The sequence below is a fragment of the Miniopterus natalensis genome, chromosome 1 (genome assembly GCF_054644295.1).
Source record: "Miniopterus natalensis isolate mMinNat1 chromosome 1, mMinNat1.hap1, whole genome shotgun sequence".
Lineage (NCBI taxonomy): Eukaryota > Metazoa > Chordata > Mammalia > Chiroptera > Miniopteridae > Miniopterus > Miniopterus natalensis.
In genome coordinates this window covers 45,728,091-45,750,706 of record NC_142081.1, presented here as the reverse complement: position 1 = coordinate 45,750,706, position 22,616 = coordinate 45,728,091, and the positions used below count along the sequence as shown (strand labels likewise).

Sequence of the window (22,616 nt, the reverse complement as noted above, 5' to 3'; positions counted from 1 at the left end):
ACCCGCTGGCAATGCGCAAAGAGACACCTGATTGGTGGTGTTGCTGTTACATCAGTCAGGGCAAACATCCTTAGTTCACCCTAGCTCGATGCCTGTGTTGGTGGCCAGAACTGTTTCATGCCTGGGGCACATTAAAAAACAGCAACAAACACTCAAAAAGTTGATTGAGATATTGGAGGCTTAGGAAAAAAGAAAGTATAAAATAATTGTTTCAGATTGGAAACTGGAATAGAAGCTAGGCCAAGGGGACATGGTGGAGTGTCCTGGCCACGATGTGTTGGGGTTGCTTTGAAGTGAGGGAGTAGCTCTATTTCAAGGAGTCTATTAAAAATTTACAGAGAGATACTGGGTGCGGGCTGGTGGTCGGAATCCTCCAGTGCTTGGTCCTGCGCTCAGGTGTCACTGCGATCGCTCAGGGCGAGTAACGCAAAACGGAAACGCGTGCTCAAGTCTGTGTGAGACGTTAGAGGGTCACACTGCCCGCACAAGGTAAATTTGAAAGCTAAAGGAACGACACTTTTCATTTATTTTGTTCCCCAGAGAAGGGTGCGCTGAGGAACTCCCCAACCCAAGGACTCGGCTGCCTTGGGGCGTGGAGGCAGCTCGCCACTCCGTTCCGCAGCCCCGGGCTGGGCTTGAGTTAATATTTTCCTCCTTCAAGGGAGGGATTGCAGGGTGTCGGAGCTGAAGTGACGTTTCAGCTGGCCTCGTGGTTATTGCATAGGGGGTTCAGGGGAACCTGAGGCTTACAGATGAAGTGTGACCAAAACTGAGGGGTGGTTGACATTGACACCCAGAGGATTCAACTTCTAGAACATTCCTGGCCCCAGCAACCGCTTCTTGGTAGGCTTTTGCACCATCTGTCCCTAAATGGGTGCAACGGAATAGATAACTCTTTTTCTCCAAACTGCATGTGAATTCTGCAGAGCCTTACCTGACCCATTCTTTATTTCCTTATCAATAATGTGGTGAGTGCCATCCTCTATTGGGTCACACCCACCCTGGGCCCACCCCACTCACCTAGGATCCTTTATTCAGACACAAGAAACAAAGCCAGCAAAAAATAAATAAAAATAAATAAAATAAAAATTTATAGAAACAGTGACATTTGAACTGGGCCATGGAGTTCACCAAATAATGAAAGTGATAGAGTGTCTTCCACACAGGCAAATGGGATTACCAAGTGTATGAAAATATGGGGCATGTTCAGGGAACTGGGTGTAGCTCCTTGTGAAGAGGGCAGGTGAAGGTCAGCCTGGGAGATGGCCAGATGGCAGATAAACCTGGTGTTCTCCTGCTGTCAAGGAGTTTGGACTTTATCTGGAAGCAATGAGGATCTGTAGAAGATATTTTTACTGCAGAAATCTCCAATCATACAAAGGTAAGGAGAATGTCATAATGAGACTTCCATGTACCCATCACCCAACTTCAGTTATCAACTGCTGCCCAATCTTGTTTTAGCTATACTCTCATTAACTTCCCAACCCAAACTGGGCTATTTGGAAGTAAATCCCAAACGTCAAATTACTTCATTCATTCATTTTTTGGTATCTTTCAATTAAGATAGGTATGATACAACCAACTGTATCATAACAATTCTTTGACCATATACCAAACCAGTTTTTCATTTCCCCCACTGTGTCATGCCATAATTATGTTTTACAGTTTGGTTATTTCAGTCAGGACTCTTTGGGTTGATAAATCTCTCAAATTTCTTTTAATTATAGATTTCTTCCTCCACCGTTTTTGTTTTGGCAGTTTATTTGTTGAACAAGTTAGGTCTCTTGCCCTCTACAGCTCCCCATATTTGGGATTCTGCTGATAGGATCCCAGTAGTATCATTTAACTTATTCCTCTGTCCTTGATATTTCTTGTAAACTAGTACTTAGATTTAGAAGCTTGACCAGATTCAGGTTTGAATTTTTGTCAAGAAAATTTCATAGTTGGTATTTTGTATTTCTTATTATATCACATTAGGAGGTACATTTTGTCTGGTTTTTGTTTTGCTTGTGTTTTTTTAAATGTTGGTATTAAACTGTGGGGTTTGGAAGTTGTCAGCCTGATTATAAATTTCTTATAATCCTTTCTCCTAATTGTTTTAGGAGCCATCAATGATCACAGCTAAGTTCTGTTATTTCATAATTGTAAAATGGTGACATATCCTACTTCTACAAATACTTTAAAAAATTTTTCTATACTGAAACTTTCCTTTTCAACTGTATTATTAATCTGAAGTTATTTCCCTCTATTAGTTTTCAGAATAATGAATTGGTTATCTAATGATAAATGAGTTTATGTGTATAAGGATGGGTTTTGGAATCATCTTGAATTCATGAATTGTTTAAAAATAAAATTTACATGTTGTGATTCATTGCAATTATTTTGATGATGCTAAAAATGCTCCATCTTTGGCTATTATTTTCTTATGGCCAGTGTACCAAATTATCACAAACTTGGTGGCTTAAAATAGCAGAAATGTACTGTTTCACAGTTCTGGACAGCACAAGTCCAAAATCAATTTCACTGGGCTAAAATCATGGTGTTGGCAGGGCCACACTCCCTCTGGAGGCTCTTTTTATGTATATTTTACCACAGTAAAAAAAATGTTTTCCCCTCATCTGAGGATATTTTTTCCATTGCTTTTCAGAGAGAGTGGAAGGGGGTGGGTGGGGAGAGAGAGATGTGAGGGAGACGTATCAATTGGTTGCCTCCTGCACGTGCCCTGACTGGGGCCGGGGGATCGAGCCTGCAACCAAGGTACATGCCCTTGGCTGAAATCAAACCCTGGACCCTTCATTCCATGGGTCCGTGCTCTAACCACCAAGCCAAACTGGCTAGGGATTTAAAAAATATATTTAAAAAAGAAATTCTGAGGGGAAAATCCATGTGTTCTCCCTGCCTATCCCAGATCTGTCTGCTCTACTCAAGCCCCACCACTTCTAAGAAACCACCCCTTGTAAGGGGAGCGATGTAACTAGAAGAGCACTTATCATCCATACAGTCAGAGCAACTGGCGGGACTTTGTGTCTTTCTTTTGGGGGAGAGATCACACATATTTTATATAAGAGAAAGATTGTTGTATGTAAATATCAAGATGGACAAAAGGAGGAGTGTATATGCTGAATGGTGAAAGGAGGGAGCTGGATGTTGACTGTTCTTTCAGCTCCATAATTCTTCTGTGTTGCCCTCTTGGCTGTTGTGGCAGGAGATCCACAAGTTACACTTCCCAGGCTCCTTGCAGCTAGATTTCTGTTTAGTTCTACCTTCGAGAGGCACTACTGGGATATTAGAAGGTGAGAAGGAGAAACCATTTTTCTGATCCCTTCTGGTGGTGTCACGAGCCACAGCAGGTAGGGCGGGCACTGGAACGGCAGCCTGGGCGGCCGTGACTGTGGCTCCGGGCCACCGTTTCCCTCTTCGCTCCCTCCAGCAGTAGGGAGGCGGTGCTAGCTGCCTCCTTAGTTACTATTCTGTAGATATTCTTACCTTTCCGCTCGTGCTTCTCTGGCCCTTGGCAGTACCTTGGTAGCAAACTCTCTCTGTTAAATCCCTTCTGTTTGAAACAGTGTGATTTCTACTGTACTTGTACACTGACTGATACACTTCCTTTAAGGAGGGCACAACAGAGGCCCCCAAACACCCTGAAGACATAGGTTTTTTTTTTTAACATTAAATTTTTTTGTTTTTTAATCCCCCCCATCACCATTTGTCCCCCCATGCCCTTTCCCCCTTCTCTCCGCCCTGCCCCCCTGCAATCGCCACACAAGACGTCGTTCTTTTCCTCAGGGGCCCTACAGAGTAAGTGTCAAGACAGGCAGGTAGTGCGGTGCTCAGTATGTGGCGGGGGAGTTCAGGGGAGGTTGAGGGGCGCGGGAAACAGGAGGGTGAGGAAAGTTCCTTAGAAGCGGTGGGGCTCGAGCAGGGCACAGACCTGGGGTAGGCAGGGAGAAGATACAGATATTCCCCTCAGCATTTCTTTTTCAAAGATTAAAAAAAATTAGTCAAATATACATAAACTTTACCACCTTAATCATTTTTAAGCATATACTTCATTCACCCAATCTCCAGATGCTTGTCTTCTTGCAAAACCAAAACTACAACCATTGACCCCCCCCCCCATTCTCCCACCCCCGTCTCTGGCAACCACCATTCCGCTCTCTCTCAATCCTGACTGCTCCAGGTACCTTATATAAGTGAAATCACACATTTGCCTTTTTTGACTGGCTTGTTAATGTCCTCAAGGTTCACTCATGTAGCATGTGTCAGAATTTCTCTTAAGGCTGAATGATATTCCATTGTATGTGTATATAACATTAAAAAAAAAAGTTTTTATTGATTTCAGAGAGGAAGAGAAACATCAATGATGAGAGCCATCGATCAGCTGCTCCTGCACACCCCGTACTGGGGATCGAGCCTGAAACCCAGGCATGTGCCCGGAACCGTGATCTCCTGGTTCACAGGTTGACGCTCAACCACTGAGCCATGCTGGCTGGGCTGTGTATATAACCTTTTGTTTGTCCATTCATTCATTGATAGGCACTTGGGTTGCTTCCACCTTTTGGCTGTTGTGAATGCTGCTATAAACATGGGTGTATAAATGTTTCTTCAAGTCTCTGCTTTCAATTCTTTTGGGTATATACCCAGAAGTGGAATTGCTGTATCATATGGTAGTTCTAGTTTTAATTTTTTGAGACATCATACTGTTTTTTGTAGCGGCTACACCAATTTATATTCCCACCAACGGTGTACAAAGCTTCTGTTTTCTCTACATTTTTGCCAACACTTACCTCTTTTGATAATAGCCATTCTAACCTGTTGGCAACTTATGTTGTCTTCAGAAAAATGCCAATTCAGATCCTCTGCCCATATTTTGATTTGTGTATGTACATATGCTATATAAGAATTGTTTACATTTTGTAATATTAACCTCTTATTAGATAAGACTTGCAAATGTTCTCTCCCATTCCATAGGTTGCCTTTTCATTCTGTTGGGTTTCCTTTGCTAGGAAGCTTTTTAGTTTGATGTCTCACTTATTTTTGCTTTTGTTGTCAAATTCAAAAAATCACTGCCAAGACTGAATGCCAAGCTTACCCCAGCCCTAGCTGGTTGGGCTCAGTGGTTAGAGCATCGGCCCTTGGACTGAAGGGTCCCAGGTTCGATTCCGGCCAAGGGCACGTACCTCAGTTGCAGGCTTGATCCCCGGCCCTGGCTGGGGTGCGTGCAGGAGGCAACCAATCTGTGTGCCCGCTGACACTGATGTTTCTCTCTCTCCCTCTTCCACACACTCTGAAAGGCAATGGAAAAATATCCTCGGGTGAGGATTCAAAAAAGAGCTTACCCCATTTTCTTCCAGGAGGTTTACGATTTCAGATCTTATGCTCAGGTGTTTAACCCATTTTGAGTTGATTTTTGTGTATGGTATAAGACAGCAATCCAATTTCATTCAGCAACATGGCTGTCCGGTTTCCCCAACGCGGCTTAGTGAAGGGACCATCCTTTCCCCACTGTGTATCCTTGGCTCCTTTGTTATTAATTTGCCGTAAGTTAATTGACCATATGTGTGTGGGTTTATTCCTGGGCTCTATTCCATTGATCTCTGTATGTTTCAAATGTATGCTTCGTAATACATTTGAAATCAGGAAGCATGCTTACGATGCCTCCCCTTGTCCGGTCGTTCTCGATATCGCCCTAGCACCTGGGGTCCTCTGTGGTGCACCTTGGGGAACACTGAGCAAAAGCAGAGGGAGGGAAGCACAGAGCATGTGTGGCCAGTCCCTTCATTCAGCCAAAAGATCAGTGCTGTCCACGCACGTCCAGCATGGACAATGGAAAGAACAATCTCAGTTCTCTGTCCACGGGCAAAAGAACCAGTTTTGAATCCAGTTTCTCCTGTAGCAGAACTTTAGGAAGTTCACAGAATCAGAGAATAAGAGTAGGGCATTCAGGAGAGAACGCTGCTGATAGTCTTTCTGCACAATGCTTTTTAGCTAATCCCGCTAAATCTTATGCATGTCCTCAAGTTCCTGCACTTCTTGTAAGGCGAAATGCCTTGCTCCACACCCCATGCAAATTCTACCTACGAATGCACTAGGAAAATAAAAATTCTATTATTACAGCATATAAAGTATCGCTGGCTCTGGCCAGTGTGGCACGGTTGGTTGGGTGTCATCTGGGGCACTGAAAGGTTGCTGGTTTGATTCCTGGTCAGGGCGTTACGGGCTTGATCCCAGGTAGGAGGCATGCAGGAGGTGGCCAAGGGATGTCTCCCTTCCTCTCCGCAAACTCTTACGTATTTACACTTTTCCTTACCTTACACTGTTTTATTGAGTCTCAATTTTACAAGTATGCTACAAACTGCTCCCCCAGTTGAAATATATATTTAAAATATGTACATATTTTAAAATTTCAGAATTTTACTCTCAGTAGCAACTTAATTATGACACACTCAAAAATGATGGCCACACACCGTATGACACTGATTACGGTCTACCAAGAAATAAAATTAGCTGAAGACAGCTCACAATAAACAAGCCGAACAATGCCCAGTCTGGCATTAAACCCTGTCTACTATCCGGGTATTGAAATAGCACTTGGTAATGCACGTGGAGGACCAACTCATTACAAAAAGCCCAGCTTTTACTCTTAGTCTTGACTGTAGACAAATTAATGAATTTTCCCTTCTTTCACCTTGACAGGCCAAGTAAGCTTATCATCGCTGGAGCCGGAGGCCAGATGGGAGAGCACAGTGGTGTGAGCTCTTGCCGTGCCTCTTTTCTGTCAGTCCAGAAAACAGAGTACCACTTGGGTACCACTGCGGGAAGATCGGGACACCTACACCAAATACAACTGTCAGCTGCCGGACATGTATACAAGTAATGAGAACTGACAGGAGGAGCCGTCAGGCGACTCTGCACTCAAAGGCAGGTGGGTGTGGTGGCCCACCTGTGGGAACCGGCTTCTGAGGGACCGCAGCATAAGCCCCGGGCGTCACACACCGTTATCTGGGTCAGTGCCTGAGCGAGCACCGCAATGACCCAAGTTCCTCCTGTCCTTCTCTCCTGTATATAGATAATTTCTTTGTATGAGATCAACAGGAAAGAGATCAATGTGGGTGGCACTCAGATACATGTGGGTTTAAGTTTTGAAGGACGGGTAGGATTTTGATTCTGAAAGAAACGGCATGGGAAATGCAGGAAACTGCACAACCAAAGACAAAAGAAAAACTCAGACCTAACCTTGTTTCTTTTTCAAACTTAACTGGAGCTATGTGGTGGCTGGTAAGGAAGGCTAGGGCGAGAACCCTGGAATGGGCCACACAGTGAGCTGCAAGCACGAAAGGTTACGAGCGTCAAGGGCTACCCTGACATGCCACGGTGGCACCGCAGGAGCCCCCAGGGAATGGCTTGGTGGTCGTTCCTGCTAGTTGGTCAATCCAGGCAACCCCATCTTCCAAGAACCTCCTCACCCAGGGTCAATGTGTTGCTTCCCCAGTTGAGATTTTCAATAGATTGTGTTTATTGTAAGGACAATCTATTGGCATCATTTACAGGGTTTTAAATCCCCAAACAGGCATACAACTCCAGCCCTATACTTCTGAGATCTCAGTGACTGTTAACAGGGAAAAAAGTTTAAAAAGTAACTTATTCCTTAATAGAAATTTCTACTGCCACTGTAAGTTTACTATCAACGTACCTGTCTCCTAAACACGATGTGGAACCTCCAAAGTAAAAGACCTTGATTTTGACTAATTGCAGTAAAAAAACATCCTAATTATATAACCTTTTATAATTTGTTAAGTTTCAATTTTTAAATCTGTAAAAAGGGAACAAAGTTTTTTCAGGGCTGTGAAGATTATCCAGAATATATGTAAGACATATAGCACTTGGTGTCACCCAAATGTCATTTTGGCTACTATCTTACAAATAGTCTCTTCTGTGCTGCTAAATGGATCATTTGAGCATTAGTTGCTTAAAAATATATACCCATTGCCCTGGCCAGTGTGGCTCAGTTGGTTGGAGTATTATCCCTTACACCAAAAAGGTGGCAGGTTCGATTCCAGGTCAGGGCACATACCCAGGCTGCAGGTTCCATCCCCCATCGGGGTGTGTTCAGGAGGCAGCCCATAGATGTTTTTCTGTCACATTGATGTTTCTCTCTCTCTGGAATCTAGTGAAAAATAACACCTATTACATAACATGCTTCTACAACTGAAACAGGGGGACTATGTCTAATATGAAGAACTGTTTAACTTTCTAACAGGTTTAGGAAAAGCCATCTGCTGAAGATTACCGCCGGCTCTGATTCTCAGCAGTTTTCATCTCTTTGTTGTAGCTTCAGCACACTGAAGTGGGGTTGAATTGGGCTGACTACAGGATGAGGGGCTGTCAAGAGCCTACCCTAAATGAGAAGCAGGGCAGGGTCCTTACTAAAAATAGTTGATCTTGATGCACCTGTAGGCAGCTGCTAAGTCCCAGGTGCTCAGCTACCCTGTCCCTGGGATTCTCCTCCTGGGCTGTTTCAGAAATGCCACATTTGTCATTACATATTGCTAGGTAACACCTTCCCTTCCAGTACACAAAGATATGACATACATTTCGTAGGATTTCTTATTAAAAGTCTAAAAACTGGCAAAATGTAGATCATTTAAAAACATATACAACTTGACCAATATGGCCAGTTCAAGTAATAATTTACATGTTGTGTGGAGAATATTTTGTTTGGAAATAGGTTTTTTGGTTTTGTTTTGGCTATGGGAACTGTCTGAAGATCATGTAACTTTTCCTAATTCAGTTGTACTTAGCATTTTTTTTTACAGTGATGACTATCCTTGGTTTTGTACTTTTAAAAAAGGGTATTTCTAAGTAAAATTCCAATCCAGAATTTGGTTTTGCTCCTGATGCTTTAATCAGCTGTTACAACTGATAAAACTAACCTAACTTTATTGAAATGAATGCATTTTCTAATTTCCTTTGCAAGGAGCAAAGTGTTCTTTCAAAATGCTTATCTAGTATCTTCACATTGCTAACTTAATAGCTCTACCAGTTATTACCCACAATGAGTTTTAAAATGAGTTTATTAAAGAATGTTATTAGGAAGGCAACGACGTTTGATTTGTCATTAAAAAAAAGTTCTGTTTCTTCATGCCATTATAGTAAAGGTAATATAAGAGGCTACAGAGTTACAAGCTTCTTGCTACTGGATTCTGATAGTATAGCACAGTGTAGTCATTTCTGCAGTGCTAGAATAAATAAAGTCTCTTCTATGCTTCTCTTTAAAAAGTGATGAACAGTAACAGAAGATGGCATAAAAAGGCCATTTTTCTATTCATTCTGTAGTATTGGAGCCAGTATCTAGGAAACAGAGGAGAGAAAGAGCAACTTAATTTGAGCAACTTAATTTTTAAAATAGTATCTTAAAATAAAACAGAACTTATGGTGGTGATGGTTTGAGGGGTTGGAAAGAAGACGGAAGCTGACCATGGAAATACCTTGAGGACTTAAATAACTTTCCTTTTAAGGCAGAAGTAAAACACACTGCTTAGCTCTCCATATTATGCTACAGAAAAACCAAGTTACACTACATTTGATTTATATAACTGCTAACAACCGTATTTTTTTCAGGTCCTCTACTGTCCCAAAATTAAACCACAAGGGCCATAACACATAATCAGAAGAGAATTATATTACTTAATTCCTGGTGAGAAACAGACCAAAATTCTAGCCACTGTCACCTTTTCTCTGCTGTTCTATCAGGAACCTAACTTTATTTCAGAAAGCTGACTTTCAGGAAAAATGGGCTTATTTCATAGTAGCACTGCATATATCTGATTCCTAAGGAATGGTATTTTCTTAATTACTTAAACTTCAGCCTCTAAATGCTAAACCATTTGTTTTTAATTTTGGAAAGAAAATTTCTAAGACTATTTTCTGCTGACACAGGGTACATGGTACACAACCTAAGCTTCTCTTCAACACTCAACAAGGTTTTCTTTGAAGATTACTACAATGTGTTGTAAGTAGGGCAAGCTCCTCAGGAACCACTGCAATAGGTAAGGCCGATCTGCTACTTTTCATCCACTTAAGTTTGAAAAAACAGGTAACTTGTATCTTTAAACAAGAGTAATATATTCAAAGACCACCAGAAACTGGGAGCTCCTATAAGTAAAATACATATGTTTGGACTCTGATATTATTAATTTACTCAGAGGCCTTCTTTACTGACTTTTTGGTTCTTAGCTATGTTTCCAATGATTTAAAATGACACTCTACTAGTCTACACCTGTTCTGTCCAATATGGTAGCCACTGGCTAGCCAAAGTTATTTAACTTTGTTAACTTTAATTAATTAGAAATTAAAGCATTAGGTTTCTCAGTTGCCCTAACAAAACTGGAGACAACATACATTTCATCAGTACAAAAGTTTTAGGGAACAGTACTGGGCTAGATCATTAACTCATTTTGATAGGTCTAGAAGTTAAAAATTAATGCCCAAATTCCACAGTCTAGCAAAAACTTAAAAACCTAAAGGTTATGAGAATGGTATTAGCATAAATTATAAAAAATGTGAAAAATATACATTATCTGAAATATGGAAATGTTATTTTGTGATCCAGTAACTATAAAATAACATTGTTTCTTGCTGTAATGACAAAAAAGGTGTAAGTATTTGACGACTATATTAAAAAGTCATATGCTTTTAAAGTTCTTAGAAGGATTAGTTAACACTGCTAGTGTCTAAGGCTTTCTGACATTTGGAAGAGACTATTTCTTTAAAAAGGGCTGAAGGTATAATTTCATGCAGCCATTAACAATCAGGTTTAAGAGAAGAGTTAATGACTTTGAAAATGATATATTTGCACATGTGTATAAGTGCATACATATACTACTGTAAAAATATAAGACCAGTTTATACAATAAAACATTACAAGTGATATGTTATGTCCAGATGTCACAAATATTTTTCTTCTGTATACTTTTGTTGTCTCTACATTTTTTCAGTGATTATTTCTTTAAAAACCCAAAGTATATAGAACAAAAAACCCCAACCCATAACCTGAGAAATGTAGGGTATTACTTTCTATATTTCTCTTGCTTTTCAAAACTCCCCTTCTTACACAGTGACAGTCTTCTCTTTTTACTTTCAGGAACAGCTGCTTTAAACAAATGGTTCAGCTCATAAAGTAAAATTAACTGTATATTTAAAATACAATTAGCAAAAAGGAAATAACTAATCATGGAACAGAAAGCAGAGCTATATACTTTTTGAAACATTTAAGGACCTGAACAAGTTCCCTGGTCTCCTGGTCTGCTATGGAAAATACACCTGTATGGATGTAATGGATTACAGGAATGGGTATTTCCTATTATGACTGATAAGGTCCTTATGGTTAATTAAATCTTAACCACTTTTTAAGTATAAAATGTATAGGTATCCAGCAACACAGAAACTATAGAATAAATTGTCAAAATTAAACACTTCCTTAGAGAAATTGATGGTTGTAAAAAAGCCCGATAAACACTTCAAATCTGCAGCTGAAATCCACCTCCCCTCTCCCAATAGATTCAATCTGGAAGCAGAAGCAGTCTATGTGTCACATGAAATATTTAGTCAGTAAGAGGCTTTTTTGAGATCTGGAATTCAGCATCTAGCTGAGGTAGAAGCCAGGTCTCTATCTGGGGGTGGATCACTGACCATTTGCCGCCTAATTTCAGATGGAGATTTTCTAAAGGCTCATAAAAACAAGATTTCAAGTAGCTTTGCTTTCACAGTACTTAGGTGAACACTTACTTTTACCATCACAGGCTACAATTTTCACTTTATCCACTTTTATAAGTTCTGTCACCTCTCTGAATTCAACATCATTCAATACAAAAGTCCACACATTATCGCAGAATCTGTACGTATTTAGAGAGCCCTTTAAAACAAAACATTTAGACATAACATGAAAAGTCATTTTCCCTCATATTTTTCTCCACAGCAAGTTGAGACTCAGCCACCAAGTACATAATTCTAATAGTATGATTCTTTAATATTTACCTTGCTTAAGATTTTCTTAATTTTCACCCTAACAAAAAAAAATTTCTAGACAAATTTGCTAACGGAAGAGTTAAGAGTGTTAGCAGACTGTTTTTAGCACTGTCTGTAAATTGCTTACCTGAAATGTGAAGAAAGCTGCATGGAAATTTGAATTTGTATTTCTACTGCCCTCATGTGGCTATATTGTGAAAGTTCATTTGAATTTTTATGTCAACACTTTAAAAGAACATGTACAGTGGTACCTCGGTTTTCGAATGTCTCCGCTGACGAACATTTCGGTTTACGAACGCAGTAAACCCGGAAGGAAATGCTTCAGTTTTCAAACACGCCTCGGAAGTCGAACATGCCACGCGGTGTCCACTGAGGGCAAGATCCTGAGGCCTAGCTGGCGGCTGTTGATCGCTCAGTTTTTCGAATGTTTCAAAACTCAAATGGTCTTCCGGAACGGATTACATTTGAAAACCAAGGTACCACTGTATTATTGTGTTCGTTAATTCTCCACAACTGTACAAAACCAGGAATTTCCTAGAAACATTAATTTTAATCTTGTGACTTAGCTCAGAGAGTTACTATATTAGCCACTAAGACTATAATATTATTGTCCTGTGTAACTGATATTCTTTTTTTTTTTGTTAGGAGCAGGAGTTTGAAAAACATAACCTTATGGATTACTCTGTCACTTACCTTCAAACCTGCAGATAGTATTTCAGGCATTTGAAATTTCACTAATTCTTCAGGGAAGGTAGCCAAACATACATAGGCTGATTTGTGAAACAACCGAATAAAAAAATCTAAAATAAACTTTGTATCTCATGTTAAGTGGATGAACTTAGTATCAAGGTACTAAGTAAAAATACAATTTTGTTATTATAAAACATGTTCCAAAATCTGATTGAGCAATTTCTTCCTTTCATGACTAATAAATATGTAGGGGTTCTAAAAAACACTGTTAAATAACAACCACTGGTGCAGGCTTCTAGATTTAGGAAAAAATCCTTACCCTGAAATTGACTCTGTTTCTGACCCTCTGAGCCAATGCTGCATTTATAGCCTTATCAAACTGAAGTAGAACTTGAAGGGCAAGTTGGGGAGTGATCTGTTGAGACTGAGGAAAAGTAAAAGTCATACATCAGAAGAGTATTAAAGACAAAATAAAAAAACACACGAATTATCATAAAAAATTTCACTGAGGCTAACCAGAGCCTCTAAGCTAGCACCCCTTATTTTCTTTTGCCATAGTTGACAATTAGGCAATCAGCCTGCATTATCTCGATACAACATATTTTGAAAAGAAAACATGCAGTGAGGTTATAGTGCCTGGACAAAACTTTGACTATCATTCCTTCATAGCATCTGGAAAGAAGCATTGATAAATTGAAGAAACCACATCTCTTTTAAATAAAAAACACAGAACCAATAATATATTTTAAAAAATCTAATAAATCTTATTGAAGCTCATTAAGTATATAAAAATGAATGGAAATACTTAATGTTCTTAGATGAGAGATTCATATCAAAAATTAATTCTCTTGAAACTGAAATATAAATTCAAAATTCAAATTTAAATCTCAAAAGACTTTTAAAAATTGTTCTAATTTACCTTAAAGCGACATAGCATATGCCCTTTATATATATATGAGAAAATCAACACTCTAATCTTTAACAAAAATATTTGAAAATTCAGATATATGCAACTATATCATTCAATCATTATTACATTTTATGCTCCATAGTCAGATGGTATAAATGCACAGGAATTTGAGATTATTAATCTGAATACTGATTTACTGGGGCAAATAGTCTAAGATATTTAACCTCTTTGCCTGGAATAAGGGATATATAACAAGAATTATTATAGACTCCTTTAAATAAAAATGCTGATTTTTAGTCTCTTACCTGTATGAGCTCATCGAGGCTTTCCTGAAGACTGTTTCCCAAAGTGGTATTTCTGTATAACTGATATGCCATGGCTTAGGAGGAAGAAACTGTTTTTCTTACTCAGTTTTGCATTGATGTCCTAAAAATTTAACATAAAAGTATTTAAAAAAGTAACATTATAAATCATGTATATAAATAGTCTATACATTCTAATATGTACAATCAGAACTCTTAGTAATTGCAAATTTCTATATAATACTTTTAGAATTACAACAGTTAAAAATGATTTTTCTAATTATGTTACTCTGACATGGGCATTTATACTCCTTTATACAAAGTATAGCTATTACAATGACTAAAATGTACATCTTTACCATTTCTTTCAAAAGTTTGCCTTTTGACCTAGCCTAGAATTTACCATATACCATTCCTTTCTCCTTACTGCCAAGTCACTGACTCAGACAATCCAGCTCACATTTGCATGCCTTCCCTTTCATTTTCCTGTTCTCTTAAAATTTCATATTTATAGAGCACTTACTAAGAAGATATAGCACTGTGATGGATACTAGGGAGAGGAAGATAAATATACCCTCCTGACCTTAAAAATTATACTGTAGGGAGGGTAGCAGACACATAAAAAAGTTAAATTCAAAAGAGAAAAAGAACTGTGATAGAGATATACAGTGTACTATGGAGTCTGACTCTGGACTGAATGAGTTGGTTCACGCAAGATTCCTGGTTCTTCAAGCTAGTCTTTAGCCAAGCAAAAGAGGAAAGTCATCCTAGGCTATAATAATAGAATGATTAAAGCCATAGAAGCATGAAATAATAATTTGTAAAGAGAACTATAAATTGTTCTATATTCTTAGGGTATAGATATAAATAGGAAAATGGTAAAAGATGAGTTGGAAAATGATGGCATGGATGGATTTGTTCCATCAGGAGAGGTGCAGGGTTTCATAGCGAAGATAATGGGGAGGTACTGAAGCATTCTAGCCAGGAAAGGTCAAATTGGAAGCCATCTGAAAAATGTACTTGAGTGCAAGGTTAGAAAGAGATGAGGAATGAGGACTCCAAGAAGGTGGCAGAAGTACAGATTCAACAAGTATTTACTGAGCATCTACTGCATGTCAGGTGTAAGATCCCTGATCTCACGGCACTTTCAGTTTAGAAATGGACAGGAGGAGATATCATCAAGGACGAATCATCAGGCAAAACTCAGCAAAAATGGTCACTTATCAATCTTCATATTACACGCCTTGTGAGCATTTCATACACTAGATCATTTTTGCCTTCTTGAGGCCTTTTCTTTGTTTTTTTGGGGACCCCACAGTCACTTCTCCCATTTCACTGGATACCACTACTGTGTATTTCTAGTTTTCTTTTGCTGGTTCTCCTCAGCAGCCCAACTTGTAACTACCTTAAGGCTTCTTATGTCTTCTTTATATACTTTACTCCCTTATTTACCTCATCCAGGCTTACGGCTTTAAGTACTGTCTGTCTGCTGATGAGTCTCTAATTTATATTTCCAGTCCTGACTTTCCCCCTTGTTGCCACATATAATAAAAATGTCTACTTGACACTGGATGGAATTATCAAGTAGGTGGCTCAAAATAAATGTGTCAAAACTAAATTCCTGATACTACCCCTTCAAACCTTTCTGCGCTCAGTTTGCCCACCTCAGTAAACAGTAAATCTAGTCTTCCAGTAGACAGCTCCAAAGCCTTATAATCAACACTAACTTCTCTCTTACTCTGCATCCAACGTGTCAGCCAATCCTTTCAGCTCTTCCTTCTAGATGTAGCCAGATCCTGACAACTTTTACCATCTCCACTGCTGGCACTAAGTCACCATCATCTGTCACAGACCAGGAAGGGGTCTCCCTGTTTCTACCCTTGCATACCCTACCTCTCGCCTCCAGAGCAGTACTGAGCCTTTTAAAACATAAGTCAAACCACATCATTCATTTATTAAAAAAACCACAATGCCAGCACCTTTTCTTAAAGTGAAAAAGTCCTTCTAATGGACTGCAAGGCCTCCATGAGCTCCCGCCCCCTCGACGTTCCTTCTTCACCCTCCTCGCCCACTGGGCCCCAGGCTGGTCCTTTGCTGCTCTTCAATACAGCAAGATGTTCTTGCTTTAGGGCCTTTGCACTGGCTCTTCCTTTTGCTTTGAACCATCTTCTCAGGTACCTGCATGGTTCATTTCATTCAGACGGCTGATCACATGTCACTTCATCAGAAAGGACTTCTGTGACCAAGGAACTACCTCCCTGCCCCCTCACACTGGCTTTATTATTTATATCATTGAGGCTGACATTACATATGCTTACTCTGTTCCCATCCACTAAAATAGGCTTTCCATGAAGTTATATATTAACCATCTACAACAATGCGTAGTATGCAGAATGTATTCAATATATCGGGTGGGCAAAAGTAGGTTTACAGTTGCGAGTATGCGAGAAACCTTTTAATCTTGTATTATTAATTATTGTATCATTTATCTGTAGCATGTAAACCTACTTTTGCCAACTCCTGTATTTGTTAGTCTGAATATATAACCTGGTCATATGTCAAAATGCGAATATCAAATATTATAAATGTATTTAAGTGCAATTCAAAGATTTCTACTTTACTGAGGAAACTGAAGCAATGAAAGCTTTCAGGCTCTCAAAACTGCATGTAACCACCTACCAATATCTATACCCATGTACTTTGCCCACCTGCCTTTCACTAATAGTAGAACAGTCCATACTGTCATCTAAATACGGTCCTGCTCCAGTGCATTAGGGCCTATCCCGTCAGCACGCTCACGGATATGTTCCAACAATACAATTATTCCTTCTCTCCCTCACCACCAAATTTCCCATCTCCATGGACCATTCCTATCAGCAAACGGGGTGATTTCTTCCATCTTAAAAGGTTTCAGCCCACGTCCCTCACCAGCTATATATACTCTTATTTCTCTGTTCCTCTTTGCAGCAAACCTTGTAGGAGTTGTCTGTTGTCTACATTCGCTGTGTCTCCTTTTCTCCCATTTGCTCTTAAACTCACTCCTCATAGGTTTTTGCCTCCAGCACTCCCATGGAACATAGTGACGGACATCAGCGGCACTGCTAAAGCTAATCCTCATCTCCGCCTTCACCAGGCTTGAGCATTTCACACAGCGATCACTCCCTCTTCCTTGATAGAGGATCTTGGCTTCAATTCTGGGACACCATGCTTTTCAGGTGGTTTGTTCTCTTAAACTCACTGGTTCATTCTTCTCAATGTCGTTTGGGGGCTGATCCCCTTCCCCCTGAACTCTCAATGTCACAGACACCATGCTTGGTTCTCTGCTGCTTTCCGTCCATGCTCATTCCTTAGAGATAACATTCAGTCTCATGGCTTTAAATACTATTGCTGACAATTCCCAAATTCATACACTAGCACACACCTCTCCCCTGAACTCACTGCAGGACCCAACTGCCTACTCAACCTCTCTACTTTTTTTTTCCCATCTCAGGTGATATAACTCCAAACTTCTGTGGAATTTGGCAAAAATCTTTGAAGTTACCCTTCCCTCCCCCCAGCTCACCTCTACATTCAATGCTAGCAAACCCTGTAAACTCTACTTTCAAACTGCATTAAGCATCCAACCATTTCTTACCACTTCTATTGTTATCACCCTGGTCTGTGCCACTATCACCTGCCATCTGGATTACTGAAGTAGCTTCCTAACTGGTTTCCCTGCTTTCATGCTTGTCCCTTACACTCTTCCAACTCAGCAGCCAGGTGATTTTCTAAAACATAGGTTAGAACGTATCTATCTCTTCTCTGCTCAAAACCTCCAGTGGCTTACATTTCACTAGTCCTTACAGTAATCTGGCTACCTATTATCTCTCTGAGTTTACCTACCATCTCTCCCTTGTTCTCACCCTTCTCACACTGGCTTCCTTTTTCCTAAACCATGACAGACATGTTCCAGCCTTTGAAAGGCTGTTCTTCCTACCTGGAACACTGTTCCCCCAGGTATCCACTTGGTTCTCTCTCTTTTTTTGGTTAATTCTCACCTGAGGGTATTTTTTCCATTGATTTTAAGAGAGAGTGGAAGGGAGCGAGGGGGAGAGGAGACAGGGAGAGAGAAACAAGGATGGGAGACACATGGTTGCCTCCCACACATGCTCCTGACTGCACCAGGAAAGGAACCTGCAACCGAGGTGCATGCCGTTGACTGGGAATCAAACCTAAGACCCTTTGGGGTGAGGGCTGACGCTCTAACCACTGAGACATACTGGCCAGGGCTCTACTTGGTTCTCTTAAAAACCAACTCCCACCTCCACCCTGGAACTTCCCAATCCCCCTATTCCTGCTATGTTTTTTGATGGCACCATCACTTCTAACATATTATATAATAATTTACTTATGTTTATTTTCTGTACCCTCCAATAGAATGTAAGTTCCTTCAGGGCAGGGACTTTTTTGTCTGTTTTGTTTACTGAAGTTAACCGGGCATCTAGAACAGTGATTTTCAACTTGTGTGCCGCAAGAATTTTTAAAACATGCAATACCTGACTATTTAGTCAGGGGCACCGACCTCTTTTCTCTTAGATTGTCAAGTAAAAAATGACAGCAGCCAACACAACAATAGCCATTCAGTGTGAATGAATCAAAATTACATCTATTTTTTTGGTCAGATCGGCAAAAAATATGCTTTATATTAGATTTTTAGTAACTAGTTTGTGTGTGTGCCATGAGATGAAAAAGGTTGAAAATCGCTGCCACAAATCAATGAAACGGAACAGAGAACTGAGGAATAAACCCACACCTATATGGTCAATTAATCTATGACAAAGGCAAGAACATACAATAGTGCAAAGACAGTCTCTTCAATAAGTGGTGCTGGAAAAAATGGACAGATACATGCAAAAGGAGGAAACTGGATCACTTTCTTACACCATATACAACAAAGGTGGGGAGCCTTTTGTCTGCCAAGGGCCATTTGGATATTTATAACTTCATTGGAGGGCCATACAAAATAATCAACTTAAAAATTAGCCTGCTAGCCCAGCCGGATGTGACTCAGCAGTTGAGCATCGACCTAGGATCCAGAAGATAGAGGTTCAATTCCTGGTCAGGGCACATGCCTGGGTTGGGGGCTTGATCCCCAGTTGGGGGCGTGCAGGAGGCAGCCGATCAATGACTCTCTCATCATTGATGTTTCTCTCTCTCCCTTCCTCTCTGAAAATCAATAAAAACATATTAAAAAAATTAGCCTGCTATATTAGTCAAACATTTAATTAACTCGGCCCTAATGTGATGGCTGGAATTGCTTCTCTTTGGTAAGGCCTTGGCAGGACGTTCCCCACCCTTGATATACAATAAACTCAAAATGAATTAAAGACTTAAATGTAAGATCCAAAAACATAAAACTAGAAGAAAACACAGGCAGTCACCTCTTTGATGTTGGGCTCAGCACTATCTTTTTGGATATGTCTCCCTGGGCCAGGGAAAAAGAAAAAAATGAACAAAGGGGGCTATGTCAACCTAAAGAGTTTTTGCACAGAAAAGGAAACCAGCAACAAAACGAAAAGACAATCTACTGAAAAGGAGAAAATATTTGCCAATTATATATCCTATAAGGGGTTAATATCTAAAAAATATAAGGAACTCATGCAACTTAACACCCCAACCCAAACAACCCAATTAAAAAATGGACAGAGGACCTGAAGAGACATTTCTCCAAAGAGGACATACAGATGGACAACAAACATGAAAAGATGCCCAGCATGACTGATGGTCAGGGAAATGTATATTAAACCCACAATAAGGTATCACTTCACACCTGTCAGAATGGCTATCACCAATAAATCAACACAGGACAAGTGTTGGTGAGAATGTGGAAAAAAGGGAATCCTCGTTTACTGTTGGTAAGATTAGTAAACTGGTGTGGCCACTATGAAAAACAGTATGGAAGTTCCTCAAAAAGTTAAACAGAACTGCCATATGACCCAGCAAAAAATCCAAAACACCAATTCAAAAAGATTTATACACCCCTATGTTTACCGCAGCATTATTTGCAATAGTCAAGATATGGAAACAACCTAAGTGTCCTCTGAAAGACAAATGGGTAAAGAAGATACATACATCTATGAAATGGAATATTACTCAGCCAAAAAAAGAATGAAATCTTGCCATTTGCAACAAACTGGATGGACCTTGAGGGCATTATGCTAAGTGAAATAAGTCAGAGAGACAAACACTGTATGATCTCTTATATATGGAATTTAAAAACCAAAACAAACAGCTCAGATACAGAGAACAGATTGATGGCTGGAGTGGGGGGATTGTTGAAAGGTACAAACTTCCATTTATAAAATAAGTCCTGGGAATATAACATATAGCAGTGATTTTCAACCTTTTTCATCTCACGGCACACATAATTACTAAAATTCTGCAGTACACCAAAAATCATGTTATAATTTTTGCCAATCTGACAAAAAAAAAAGAATCTAATTCTGATTCATCCACACCAGATGGCTATGTTGTATTGGCTGTTGTCATTTTTTTATTTGACAATCTAAGGGAAAAGAGATCAGTGTCCCTGACTAGTTGGGCATTGAATGTTTTAAAAATTCTTGTGGCACACTGGTTGAAAATCACTAACGTATAGCATGGTGATAGTTAATAATACTGTATTGCATATCTGAAAGCTCCTAAGAGAGTAGATCTTAAAAGCCATCATAAAAAAAGAAAAAAAAAATTAACTGGTGGTGATCATTTCACAACATATACCAGTACCAAATCATGATGTTGAAACTTACACAACTTTGTATCTATTATACCTAAGTTAGTGTAAAAAACCCCCACTATTTAAAAGTTTATTAAAATTACTTGCTTTAGTGACCTTAGTATATGTGCTGCCGAAGTGAGCATTTTAATGATCTTAGATTCTTAAAAATTCCTTGTGCAATGTTCAAATATTTTAGTTGTGTTATCAGCCATACAAATTAGTGCTCTTTCATTTTGCAGTTTAGAATAGTAAATTAGAAGGCCCTCATTGGGAAGCAACTCAAAGTCCTAGTCCTTGATCAAACCATCCAGCTGAATTCATTCCTTTGCAGAAGTTCGCATGAAGTCGGAAGGCTGACTTCAAACAAGCGAAGCAGCACACGAATGAGACACTCAAGGAATGCGCGCCCCCGATATATTCGGCACCTCCACCCCCAAACCCCGGACGCTTAAAAACCTTCACCTGGCTAAAACGCAGCGCTGGGCTGAGGCGCAGGCCCTCCCCCCAGGACCTTCCAGCGGGCGCCCGGGGGAGAACCAGCCTCCCGCACGACACGCAACCGTCTCCCGCCGCCTTCCTTGCGTCCCCTTGCCTTCCGGGGTACCGGCCGCGGGGCCATCCAGGCATGGGGGTCGGTAGCGGGTCGCCCCGGGGGGGAAGGGCCTCGCCCTCCATGCAGCCCTAGGAGAAGACCCAACCGACCGCAGCCCCGGCACTGGGAGCGCGGGCACGGCTCACCCAGTACCTGCGGGGAACGCGCTTCCCGCCGCGGAGCCGACGGAAGCAGCCGCGCCAGGAGCCCAGCAGGAGGTACCTACCACCGTGGGCCCGACCACCTCTTTGGCAGCCACAGAAACCGCAGACCTCGGCCAGCGACCCGGAAGTGCTCGCGGAATCTGGAAGTGGCGTCACGGCGGCGCCCAGGGAGACCCCGCCCACCACCCGCTCCCGCGCGCAACTCCAGCTCCGCAAGGGGCGGGCCGGTTGTGGAGAGAGCAGGGGCGTGGGACCGCAGCTTTCAAGCCCTAGCTAGAGCCGTGGGCGGGTAACCTTTTCGAGTTCACAGGTTAACTAAATTGTTCATAAGGGAATTGTAATTTTAAAGAATAATCTCCACTGTAAAATGCACAATTAGGAAAAAGATGCACAATTAGGAAATGCAAGGTAGTCACATTTTATGCCTGAGGTGTGCTCAGAGTTAATACTGTTTAAGACCGTGCAATGAAATTCGGAAGATTATAGCAGGTATTTATTTACCACTCAAAATAGGGCTGCAGTTCATTTAGCCCAGCAAGCTTTCAGTTTATGATTCATGAAGAATTTTAATTTGGGAGAATTTGTATTTAATATTTGTTCCTAATGCAAGACAAATACTTTTATATTTTTAGTTTATATAACCCCAAATGCTATCCTATGGATTAAAAGCAGCAGTAACATGCACAGTTGTTTGCCATTAAGTGGCTGGATAGTGATTAAGGAGTAAATGCAAAAACAAGCGCTACTAGATGGAACCCAAGCTATATTTGTGCCATGTTTCCAGCCACCTATTGAACTGATTCCATTGCTGGATTGCCCACTAACTAAAAGAATTCTAAACTATGAAACACAAAATTTGATTATATTTAAGATAACATTTAATGGGGGAACACCCTGTAAAACAGAGGATTGTCTAACCATTATGCTGCACACCTGAAACTAATACAAAAGAATTGACTGCAAACTGTAACTGAAAAATAAAATTTAAAAAATTCATTTCAGAATTATAACCACTTGGAATTCAATATAATGAGATCTTATCAATACTTATAAAAGATCTTAAAGAAACTTAATAAAATCTGGGTATTTAAATAACAAACACAAACAAGATAATGTTAAAATTAAAACTAGGGTGGATTCTTCACCCCCTTGACAATAGGAAACAGCACCAGAT

General features: G+C 40.3%; 1 protein-coding gene and 1 non-coding gene across 3 annotated transcripts; one reads left to right on the top strand and one right to left on the bottom strand.

Annotated features, from left to right (window-relative positions):
* Positions 1–134, top strand: LOC148094118 (small nucleolar RNA SNORA48). The gene has a single exon (XR_015716546.1). It is a non-coding gene; the product is annotated as a small nucleolar RNA SNORA48 (small nucleolar RNA).
* An 8,922-nt stretch (positions 135–9,056) lies between these two features.
* Positions 9,057–21,494, bottom strand: GTF2A2 (general transcription factor IIA subunit 2). Of its 2 annotated transcripts, XM_016208554.2 has the most exons (5): positions 21,432–21,494; positions 13,933–14,053; positions 13,037–13,141; positions 11,788–11,914; positions 9,057–9,351 (listed from the first exon to the last, which is right to left on the bottom strand). In XM_016208554.2, exons 2-5 carry the CDS (start codon positions 14,002–14,004, stop codon positions 9,326–9,328), a joined length of 330 nt encoding a protein of 109 aa, XP_016064040.1. In that variant the 5' UTR covers positions 14,005–14,053; positions 21,432–21,494; the 3' UTR covers positions 9,057–9,325. The 2 variants fall into 2 exon arrangements, with proteins under 2 accessions (XP_016064040.1, XP_016064041.1); XM_016208555.2 differs by lacking the exon at positions 21,432–21,494 and having other exon boundaries at positions 13,933–15,677.
* Between the last annotated feature and the right edge of the window lie 1,122 nt (positions 21,495–22,616).